This window comes from Eurypyga helias, unplaced genomic scaffold, assembly GCF_000690775.1.
Source record: "Eurypyga helias isolate BGI_N326 unplaced genomic scaffold, ASM69077v1 scaffold13482, whole genome shotgun sequence".
Classification (NCBI taxonomy): domain Eukaryota; kingdom Metazoa; phylum Chordata; class Aves; order Eurypygiformes; family Eurypygidae; genus Eurypyga; species Eurypyga helias.
Window position 1 is genome coordinate 82,717 of NW_010235396.1, and position 11,888 is coordinate 94,604.

The window sequence follows — 11,888 nt, forward strand, 5'->3', positions numbered from 1 at the left end:
AAAGGCATGGGTTTGAAAGAACAAATCAATAGGTCCTGGTACAGCGTGCCTCCTATGGATGTGTCCCAGCTGACCAGGCATCTGCATCTCCCGTCCGCCACTAACAGCTTATTTTCCATGGAGCTGAGCAACTACAAAAGAGCAAGTTTTCAGCCCTGAAATGCCCTGGAGTTTTATGTGCTTACAATGGAGAACCCTGAAATCACTGACCCTCTAAATTCTTCAAATATATTATATAGAAGGATTAAAAAATGAATAAAATATTTTAAATCTTCAACAAGTTTTTTTTCTCCACAAGAGTGGGTCTCTTTATGCACAGCACTTTTTAACACAGATGAATCACACAACCTTTTAACACTAATGAGTAACTACAAAGGGGAGTCAGAGAGAGCCTGCTAAGTTTTCAGGTTGATAAGAATTATTAAAGGTTTTTATTTTGTTTTACTTTTATTGTTAAAGCCAGCATAGTTTCTCTAATAAGAAACATCATAATTCAACAACAAGAACTAACGACAGCCCGGAGCGGCAGGTTAACTGCATGAGCCTGTTTTCCAATCACGGCTTTTATAGTCATTTTCTTTCAGGATTTTCCCAGGTGCTTTTACATTCGCATTTGTTTACTTTCACGTTGCTAGTGCATCTGGGGCTTTGTTTTGTTGTTGTTGCTTTGTCATTATTCAGCCGAGGTCTGTCATTTGCAAAGGCGAGGCCTGTGAAGTTGCATGGGATGTTTTTTTTTCCCCTACACTGCCTTTACTTAAAAACTCTGGGAACATCGAGTCATGTCTGCATCCTCCTGCTGATAAAAACAGGGAGATTTCTGTGTTGGCTAAACGGCAGTGTATTGTTAAGCCTTGTATTATTGTAAATCTGCAACTTCCTACTATAGGGATTTCTGACTCACCAAATTCTCTGAGCTGCAGTGATGAAGACAATGCATCAGGGAAAGGAAGACTGTTTTGGCTGTGAAGTGTTTATTAAATCTCTCCATTACATAATGGTGCTGGAGGAAGACTGGGAATTGGTCCGTGTAGTCAGACACTTCCAGGAACGGGCAGCAACTTTAATAACTCCCACTGCTCGTACTGACTTTTCCTATGGAATGTTTTATTTACCTGTATTGCTTGCCAACCTGCAAGTTTTATCTCTGAAAAATAAAACCACGAGGTTTTAATATGGGAGAAGCTCGGGTAAATGTGGAAGTGAAGTCCTCACGGGACCACCTGGGAATGGCAGTACGGGGTGTGTGGTATTTAACTAGCTGGCACGCATGGTTGGGGGCTGAGTTACGTCTCAGGCACGAGAAATACAGGGAGATGGGCCCATTCCCGAGTATGATGGGAAGCTGAAATTACTGGGGGGCTTGAGGACGGGATAAATGGACATCATCACATAGGAGGGAACATGGGGCTTAGTTGAGTTGTGAGCATCAGCTCCTCTCATTCTGAACTCTGTTGGTATGGTTTTTCTTTCTGTTTCTACCTTGCAATCCATCTTTGGCACTCAGCTGCCCTTTTTGCTCTGAATTTTGCAGTTCACATGGCAGGAACGTCCCCATGTTTTGAGTGTAGCAGCCTTTTGTTTGGTCCTGAGACTCTGCCTCTCAGTGGTCACATATGTCAGCAGAGCTGGCCCCTGCCTCCAGAACAGACTGCATGAGTAAACTGATGCCTCATCCTGTGATCCGTCTCCTCCAGTCGGTGCCTCTTAGAAAAGCTGTTCCCTTTGGGCTCTTGTTTTGTTGGCACTTTTTTTTTTCCTGCATGATCAGCTCAGGCAAACCATTTCCTTCTCCCTCACAGCAGCACTGGAAAATCAGAGAAGATGTGACCCTAGATCAGTCATTCCATGGTAGCAACTCCACACCGTTCCTCTGTTGCCATGCAAAACACTCACTCTTATCTGCTTAATTATCTGGGATGTCTCATAGCAGGGCACACGGCTGTTCTAGAGATCTAGGTTGTTTTGCATGTAAACCAGATTGTCACGTGCTGTACCTCCCAAGTGTCAGCTCAGAAAACCTTTTACACACTCGAGTTCATTTAAACAGTTTGCTCATGCAGAACAGTGTCCCAGCAATGAAAGTAGGGTGGAAATGAAGAAGGCAATGGGTCATGTCTAAAGGGTGATGGTGGGAAAGATTAGCACGTCAGTGGGGAGCTGTGAGAAGAATTGGGGTTATGGCTGGACTGGGAGTTTCCAGCAACAGCGAGACTCCGACAACACGTATGTCACATCAGTTACAATTAAAAATTGATGGAGCGTAAAGTTGCCAGGGAGATTTAATACAGGGAGGAAGTAATATGAGTAAACAGCATCAAACACACTAACCTTAAGGTTGCTTCAGTCCTTGCTCCCAGGCATTTCATTTCCACTGGTGCATCTTCCTTTTTTCCTCTTTCTGTGTGTTTTGTTTTCTCTTCTGGGGAAAGAAAATCATCAAACTCCCTGTGGTGGTTTCCTAAGGCAGAGCACAGATACCCTCCTTGGTTCCTGCGTGGTTTGCTGCTGACCAGCAGCCTCAGGCTGTGCTTTTCCCAGGTCCCCACTGCTGTATCCTGCACATCAGCCCTGCTGACTGCTACACACCGTCTGTCTTAACTCGGCGCTGAGCTGGGCTGAGGGGACTTGCGCTCGGAATCCCTGTGGTGCTGAGCTGCTCTGTTCTGTTGTGTTTTGTGCAGGATAGAGAGGCATTTGCTTGGTTCATCAGTGAATTTGGGGCTGTAGCTTGCCACTGCAGGCGCCCAAGAACAGGACACGGGACTGGAGGCGCAGGGGGAGCGAAGACAGACTGATTTGCTGGTATTTTTCCTGTGCAGCGTGCATTTTTGGTGGGGACTGTGCACGCAACCCCGTGAGATACCATCTGCGAGGCTTTCATCAGGGCTGTCCTGTTTGCGTAGGCCATGGAAACAACACCATTTTACACAGTTCCAGTGGCGATGGGACAGGTCCTTTTGTCACTCAAACCAAGCAACTGTTGGGAGGAAATGTCAGATTAATGCAGGGGCAGCCACTTCGCGGTGCCTCCCCCTGCGCTGGCAAAGCCGTGGGCTTGCTCGCTCCACGCGGTGCGTGATGGCATTCTTCTGCTCGCTGTCCCTTCTTCCAGGTCATTGGTCTCGGAATCAGGCCAGGAGACAGCATGACCCCGTTTGTCACAAGCTTCTCTGTGCTGGAGCATCACCCTCACTACTCTCTCTGTCTCCAGGCGGCTTTGTACCCTGCCTGCTCCAGCCGCCCTTCCCCCGTGCGGCTCTTGCCGGCCTTCGAGCCGTAGTGCCCGGGACTGCACCCCTGCGCTCAGAGTCGAAATGACGTTCTTGGTTTCCTGTTGAGCCCGTCATTTCCTACAGTGACTTTGTCAGGCTGTAGACCTGAATCTTCCTGTCTCAGTGTGGCTGAGAGCTGCTTTGAGCTCTGCTGCCTGATTAGTGTCCATCCTTTCCCTTTGTCAGTTCAAAAGCACCTGGGGGGGATTTTCTCTTTTAATTGTGGCTGCTGTTGCCAGTGATTCAGGAAGGGTCAGCAGGACCCACTCCCGGGCCTGTTCTCCCCATTCCATACGGGCCTGCTCTCCCGATTCCATACAGGCCTGCTCTCCCCATTCCATGTGGGCCTGCTCTCCCCATTCCATGTGGTCCTGCTCTCCCCATTCCATGCGGGCCTGCTCTCCCCATTCCATACGGGCCTGCTCTCCCCATTCCAAACGTCTTACTCTCCCCATTCCATACGGGCTTGCTCTTCCCATTCCATACGGGCTGCTCTTCCCATTCCATATCTTGCTCTTCCCATTCCATATGGGCTGCTCTTCCCATTCCATACGGGCTGCTCTTCCCATTCCATATATCTTGCTCTCCCCATTCCATACGGGCTGCTCTCCAGCAGCAGGTGGGGAGTGCGGGGTCCTGCCGCAGCTCCGCGATTCCTTTGCAGCTGGGTGATGCTCACTCTTGGGACAGTTGGACTTGGATTAGCTTGTGCTTTTTAACACCTATTGGCTTGTTTTCGGTCTGTAAGTGGTAGGAGTTCGCTGGTCACCCCTGAGGCGTAACCAGCAATACCTGTTAGTGTAAATAAACTGTAACCGGACCCTGCTGGACTCTTCCTTTAATTTTTGTGGCAGATATTCAAAACGCTCTTTCCCATTCAGTCTCACACAGTCTCTCTGTGCTGTAAACAATACACTCCCAGTGACTCCATTCTAAAAGCATATGGAAAAGTGTTTCCGAGCAGGAGGATCAGCTGTGACTGTGTCTATCAGCAGGGCCATTTTGGCAGCTTAACGCGATGACTGTTTAGGCAGCTGGAGGTGCAGCTTTCAGGAATACTGAGCATGGTTGCTCTTCATAGGAAACCAGACACTGCAGAAATGGTTTCCTCTTGATTCTGGGAAAGAATGCAATTGTTGAAAGAAACCAAACTTGAGCACGGAAATTCAGGGAAGAACTGGCCAGCTTGTAGGGACCTTGGCCAGCCGCACAGGCGGGGGCGGATCTGTTCTGCCGGAGTTATAAGCAAACCCTCTTGGCAAGCCGTCTGTTATTTGGGTCTGCTGCAGCACTGAAGCTAAGCACCGCTGCCCACTGGCCTCCTGGACCTTCGTCCAGACCCAAAATGTGGGAGCTACTGGTTACTGACTATTCCCTACAAGGGGTCTTCAGGAATTTCTGCCAGAGCTGCACCTACAGGATCCGGTCCAGTTGCACAGGAAAGCACGTGTGTGCTGGCAGCATCCCTCTGTGGGCTCACATCCGTAACAAAGTGCGCAGAGAGAAGGTTGGCCTGGCTTCTTATCCTGGGGTCTCTGCAGTGCGAGCAAACGGGGTGGGGGGAGTTTTTCTCTCTGCTGCTTGTCTTTTTGGGGTGTGGGGAAGGGTGGAGGGGGACTTGTGTCTAGCTGTCAGCAGCACTGGGCTAGTTTATTGATGATTGGAAAGCGAGCGAGAGCATGATTGCGTTGGAGGTGTCGCAGTGTGCTGCAGCTGCCACCGTGTCAGCATCTACCCCTGCCCGTCCGCGCGCTCTGCTCTTGCCTGGGGCTCTGCAGGAGGCAGGAGCTGTGCTGCAGAAATAGCCCCAGTTACGGAGCATCGTCTTCTCTGCTGATGACAGTGACCTCTGGGTACAGAGTCTAGTGCAGTCGGCTCCTTCTCGTCTTACCGCGTCTCCGTGCTCAAGAGCCAAGTGTAGCACAGCCGTCGCGATAGGCTCCGCAGTCTGCTTGCTCTGCCGGTTCCGGTGGCTGATAGATGTCCCCGTGCAGACCGCTCTCCTCTCTCTTTGCTTGAGCCGAGTGCCACTCTTCAGCCACTCAGGTGTGTTTGGAGTGCCTCGGGCAGTACTGGAATTGCTGGGTGATGTCTGAGGGCTTGTCAGCTGCTCCCCAGCCTCACAACTCCACTCAGGAGATCAAGTGAAGCTGAAAATGGGAGATCAGGGCTTTGCTTCAGAACTTGTTTCTGCTTAATGAGTTCTTGCAGCAGCTGGGCCAGGCATTCTCCTGCCTCCGTGCTCAAGCTGAAATGAAAAGGAACAGGCAGGTTGGAGTAGGACAACTTTCCATGATCTCTGAGCCGGTTTCCTCTATCGCTCCTCTCTCAGATGATGACAGAGGTTTGGTTTGTTTACACTTCTCTCTGTATGGATCACTTCATATTTCTCTTCCTTGATCTCATTGTTTGGGTCTTCGTGTATTTTGAATTCAGTGGAACGTAATCCTTGGAAGCTGTTAGCTTTGTAGCCAGAGCTATGATGATCTCCATCCTGACATTTATTTCAGTGTGGTAATTTCACACTCCGCCAGCCTCACCTGTCTCTGGAAAACTGCAGAGGGAGACAGTTTCCTTTATTTCAAACCAGAGTTATTTCAGAAATCTCTCCTCCTCTTTTGTGGCCCTTCGCCCTGTGGGATGGGACAAATCCGGCTGCGTGTTTATGTGCCGGTTGTGCTACAGCAGTGACCGCAGTCTCTCTTCTGTGAAAGCTGAGGTTATTGGGCAAAACATGGATTTTGCCCACGGAGGTTGCTGACACTGCACACATGTTGCTGGATTTCCCATGGGTGCGAATTCTCATCAGCGCTGCTTAGAGAACTGCACGATATCTGAGTGTTCTGTTACCTGAAACCCGGGAAAGCTTGGAATGTGTGTTTTCCTATGGAAAAGAAATAACATGTTGAAAGTGGTAGCGCTCTGCTCCCTTACAGAAGCCTTTCAGGCCAGCTGATTCGCTGAAGCCTGTTCCTAGCTCACGGGCAACTTCCATGTTTTCCAGCTGGACCCCCAGACACTGCAGGACAAAGATTGGCAGCGCACAGTCATCTCCATGAACGGGGTAAGTACAGGAAACGGAAGTTAGCACTGCTTCTGTGCGCTATTTCTTTGCTGTTCATTGCAGCGTAGGGGGAAAACAAGGCGGGAACCGACAATGCTGGAAAAGTAACAGCCGTTCTCTTTTACCCAGGTTGAAGTGAAGCTGTCGGTGAAGTTTACCAGCCGGGAGTTTAGCCTGAAAAGGATGCCGTCCCGGAAACAGACTGGGGTTTTTGGGGTCAAGATCGCTATTGTCACCAAGTGAGCGGACGGGTCACGTTGCTCCCTGTTACTTTTCAGAAGGGCAGTGGGTCGTGCGGGCCTTTACCCGCCGAGGGATTTGCCAGTCCAGCCTGCTGGGCTTGGGAGCAGCGTGGATGGCTGTGCCTGCGAACAGCGCTGCTCTACATTCTCTGAGCTTCTTTGTTGAAGGGGAAAAAACCAGTGTGCAGGCAGGCTTTGAAACCCGGGCTGTTTGCTTACGGCGTATCGCTAGAAATAGCCCTTGCCCCTTTACTCTGTAGTTGGCTGACTTGGTCACAGATTTCCAGAGCCACTGAACCGGGATGTTTCCTTTCCGTAATGGGAAATGTTCAAGTTCTTTGGATCCTGTTGTATTATTTTAACCCCTGATCTTTTGTTACGAATCGTTGGCCAGAAGAAACCTGTTTGTTCTGTTATCTGCTTTGGGCAGTGTGGCATTTCCTCCCTGTGGAGCGGCATTAATTTGAAAGCGGCAGTGTTGCTCTGTATCCAAGGACTGTTGGGGAATCCTCCCATTACCTGCCCGGAGTCGCAGGCTCCAGGGGTGCTGGGACCTGGCAGGAAGCTCAGGTGCTCAGGGCAGCTGCAGAACAGCAAAGCCAGGCTGAGACAGTCAGAAAAACCCTCTCGGTTTGAAAAGGAGTTTTTTGGCCCAGTCTCAATGGTCTGCTCAGACTTTCTCCTGCCCCGTTTTCCAGGAGAGGATTGCACAGCAGCACGATGGGGTGATTCTGGGGTAACGAGCGTTGAGGGCATGGGCTGTACTGAGCTCTTGTGTCTGGCTTTCCGAAGGAGGGAGAGATCCAAGGTGCCTTACATAGTGCGCCAGTGCGTCGAGGAGATAGAGCGGCGCGGAATGGAGGAGGTCGGCATCTACCGCGTCTCCGGGGTTGCGACGGACATCCAAGCTTTGAAAGCTGCCTTTGATGTCAGTAAGTACTCGCGGCTGATGTTTGCCTTTGCACCCCGAGAACCTGCGGGAGCTCCCTGTCAGCTGGCTGTGCTCTTTTAGTCGTGCATTCCCCAGGAAGCATTAAGAGGGAGAGATACTCGTACAGGGAGAATCATTTTAACCCTGGCTGCCTGTTTTACTAACATTCTCCAGCTGCAGGTAACACCCAGGACATGCAAGTGGATGGATCCTTGTACCAAACAATGCATTCGTTATTTTTCCCAGCAGACATGGAATGGTGGGTTTCCCTGCCGTGCCGGATCTTTGTAGAAGCCAACATCTCCCTCAGGGCAAGAGGCAGCAATCCGAAGTTGTACCAATGTCCTTGAAATAAATTAACCGATGTCCTTGAAATAAAAAGTGTTTTGTGAAAGGAAGCCAGAAAAAAACCCGTTCTAAGGTTGACTGGGAAAGGTGTTTACAAAGCTGGAGTTGGGCGTCAGGGCTCCCGAGTGCAGTTCTTAACTCTCAAGATTGATGTGTGCAGACTGTAAAATTAGGTAATTTTGACCAACTTTAGTAAAGCGTTCTCTGATCTGGAGCAGAAAAAGGCTCCCTACTGGTGCTGCATTTAAAAGAATGGCATGTGTGTCCCAAAAGGCATCTGGGGTCAGGCAGGTGAACCCCCCCCAAACTGCCAAGAGACAGAAAGGGAAATTCTGCCCCATTTCCGGGCTCCACGTGTTGGACCAAGGACCACTCAAACCACACTCCAGCTCTCCTTGGATGGAAGCAGTCACGAGGCCTGTGCTGGGTGCCCAAATTCACCCTCCCTGTGCTTTCTCTTCATTTACGTGGTGAAACTTCTTCCTCCTTGCATTTTCCTTTCAGTCCCGCTGTGCGACCAGAACCACTGGTTTTATGACTCTCCCCCAGTGCAAGGAAGGGTGTTCCACTTTTTGAGAAACGACGTGTGTCACTGCTGCTGGGTGCTGGTTGGCACCGAGCTTCATGAAACGAGTGCTGGCTCCGCTGCTTGGCCACTTGTTTTGGGGAAAGGGGGTGGGTTTGTTGTTCTTAATAGCAACAAAACTGAAATGTGAGCCCTGAATTGCCTGTGTATTTCAGCTGCACTCGGTGGGGCGTTAGACAGTCTCTCATTCGGAGCTGTTGGAGGCAGGGAGTTGGAATGGCAGCTGTTGTCACCAACAGAAACGCGTATAAATGCAGTCGAGCAGGGCTCGTTCCAGATGAGGCCGAGGTCGCTGGCCCGGCATAACTGGCCCTGGGCGGTGAGAGGTTCCTTCTGCTCGACGCAAAGCTGTGAATGGTTGCAGTCATTTGTGCAGCACGTCTCCCTGGTCAGAAGGGAGCTCATTTAAGCTGCAGAAACACAAGCAGGAAAACTCAGCTATTTGGGCAAAGCAGAAGCGTAAACACGGGGAGCCAAAGCCAGGAGAAGAGGGAATGCAAGGCCAGCAGCTTCTTTCCCCTCTTCCCTCTTTCAGATAACAAAGACGTGTCAGTGATGATGAGCGAGATGGATGTTAATGCCATTGCGGGCACCTTGAAACTGTACTTCCGGGAACTGCCAGAACCCCTCTTCACAGATGAGCTGTATCCCAACTTTGCCGAGGGCATTGGTAAGCGGTAGCAGAATTAACCCTTCAACTGAAACCCTTCCGCAGGAAGCTGCTCCTCAAGCAATACAATCCCCTGTTGACGGTGTTGGACAGAAGCCTGGACCAGGCTGTTAGGGAAGTGAAACAGAGCTCAGAAATGAGCGTCGGAATGCCATCTCCTTCCTGTGAGCGGGAATACAGGCAACTGCCATGCCTTTCTGTAAACTGAAAATGTCCGGATTCCTGAGGGATGGGTGAAGAACAGAGTGACAGCCCACTTGTTGAGGCTGTGCATGGTGTTCATCCCCTTCAGTCTTCCAGGGAAGCTCTGTTTGGCTGGAGGAGGGGGGAGTATTCCTTGTCTTGTCTTGATGCAGGAGAAAAACATCATAATGGTTGGAAGTACCTGAAGGGGCTACAAGGAAGCTGAGGGGGACTTTTTACAAGGGCCTGTAGTGACAGGACAAGGGGTAACGGGGTTAAATTGGAAGTGGGGAGGGTTAGATTGGATATCAGGAAGAAGTTCTTCACAGAGAGGGTGGGGAGGCACTGGGACAGGTTGCCCAGAGCAGCTGTGGATGCCCCATCCCTGGAAGTGTCCAAGGCCAGGCTGGATGAGGCTTGGAGCAACCTGGTCTAGTGGAAGGTGTCCCTGCCCATGGCAGGGGGGTTGGAACTGGATGGGCTTTAAGGTCCCTTCCAACCCAAACCGTTCTGCGATTCTGTGGAGTCTGAAAGCATTTGAACTACCTGAGAGAAGAGGATTCTCTCTGTGCCTGTGCAATGAAGCAAAGAGGCCCTGTGGGGTACTGATGTGCAGCTCTGACCTTCCAGCCTGTGATGTAATTCCAGTCCATTCAGGACCATCCATATGTGCTGGTTTGGGAAATTGCAGCCGGTCAAATCCTCGTCCACTGCCTGTGGTGATGTCTGCTTATTTTCTGTCCTGCAGCACTTTCAGATCCTGTTGCAAAGGAAAGCTGTATGCTGAATCTATTGCTGTCGCTTCCAGAACCCAACCTTGTGACATTCCTTTTCCTTTTGGACCATTTAAAAAGGTAATATGTGGATCCTTTAGACATGTATTTAATGGCTGAAGCATCCTTATTTTGAAAAGAGGAGCCTTTTTCTGGAATTGATGCTGAATCATGCCAATGCAGGAGCATTTGTTGATTTGCTGTGAGTGCTCATCAGATAACCATTGTCTCATTCTCACTCAGTGAGGCCTAAATCTCCAATTCCACTGACCTGAAGGAAAGGGGTAACAAACGTCCCTGGGCTTAGCTAGTGCAAATGCAAGTTCCTGCTGCAGTACCACTGCAAAATATCTGGATACAAAGATCGGGAGAGTTTTTCGTACAACTCGTGAAGCTTTGGCCGTGGTTAAGGACTGAGCCCAGCCTCAAAGGTGTCTGCAGTCTGACATGATACGGGTCTGAAAACTCCAGCACTTTGCTCACTGGAATTTTCAGTTCCCTGCTCAGACTGGTCTTTCTGCTCCGGTCTACGTCTCTGCAATACGGCTGTACCCGTGGAAACGTATTTCCATGCGCCTGACGTTAACGCAGCAAGCGGGCTTAATGCATGCGCAGGGTGGCGGTTTACCGTCTGTTTTGTATGTACCAGAGTCTGTCGCTGGAGGGATGAAATACAATCTTGAGACTGAGGTTCTGGATTAAAATCCAGGAAATGTGTGTTTTACTTGCGTCTCAGCTGCAGCCTTTCCTGCCCCCGGGTAAATGATGTAACCGGTATGCCTCAGTTTCTCTTTTATGAAACGGGCAGGAAAACCATCCCTTTATTCCTGTCCCACTCCTGTCTCTCCAGACAGCAAGCCGCCATCCCTTTCCCAAGTTTAAGCCGTGCCTGTAGAGGCCTGGAGGCTGCGGCTGTGTCAGATCAAGGTATCGCTTGTACGCAAAGTTAATTTAGGCACATACGGAGAGAGGCGTTGACTGAATGTATCTGAAACGTTTTACAAAAGGAATAAATATGGTTTCTTGCTTCAGGACACTCCCAAACACAGATATTTACAAAGGCCTGCCTTGTTCGTTGTTTCTGCTCCCAGGGTTGCTGAGAGGGAAAGCGTTAACAAGATGTCCCTGCATAATCTTGCAACTGTCTTTGGACCAACGCTGCTCCGACCTTCAGAGAAGGACAGTAAAATCCCTGCTAACCCAACGCAGCCAATCACAATGACGGACAGTTGGTCACTAGAAGTCATGTCCCAGGTAAAATCCTAAATGTGCCATTGACTGTTGTGAGAAAACTGGGAAGCTGCAGCCCTCTGGCAAGGCCTGGTTCAGCCATCCTTCTGCGTTTGCATCACGGTCTTTTTGGGAACCGTAGACAACTTTCCCCCTTACAGAGGCATTTCAGACGGGTTGTAGAACTGTTTCTCTTCCGGCAGTTCAGTCTGCATCTCTACTGAGACAGCTTTTCATGAGAAAATGCCAGTGTGCACGCAGTCCTGCACGCTTCATGTTCGGGAGGGCTCTCTCGCAGCGCGGTATCGCCAGCCTGGGGTAAAAGGACCGACCGTTTTTCTGTTTTTCTGCTCCTCCGCACTTCAGGCACCTACACTGGTGCACAACAAGGTTCTTTGCTAAACTCAGATTTCCGTGGCCACTGCTGCCTTTGGATGTGATGCGGAGGATTGGAACACAGAGGCTGTTCGCTGGTCAGACCATTCTGTGCTTTCTTGATTGAGTCATGGCAAATCGCTGATCGGCTTCTTCCAGCACAGTGGAACACCAGCACCACTGTAATACCCTGGAAGCTGAGAAGAGCGTC

At 50.1% G+C, this 11,888-nt stretch overlaps 1 protein-coding gene across 2 annotated transcripts in view; it reads left to right on the forward strand.

The window, feature by feature from the left end:
- The window catches only part of BCR (breakpoint cluster region), a 94,622-nt gene that overhangs the window by 82,362 nt on the left and 372 nt on the right, over positions 1-11,888 (forward strand). For both annotated transcript variants that reach the window (XM_010146735.1, XM_010146736.1), the window contains exons 17-22: positions 6,280-6,339; positions 6,469-6,578; positions 7,374-7,513; positions 8,982-9,116; positions 10,048-10,153; positions 11,164-11,326. In XM_010146735.1, the coding sequence (XP_010145037.1) occupies positions 6,280-6,339; positions 6,469-6,578; positions 7,374-7,513; positions 8,982-9,116; positions 10,048-10,153; positions 11,164-11,326 (714 nt within the window). The remainder of the gene's footprint in view (positions 1-6,279; positions 6,340-6,468; positions 6,579-7,373; positions 7,514-8,981; positions 9,117-10,047; positions 10,154-11,163; positions 11,327-11,888) is intronic.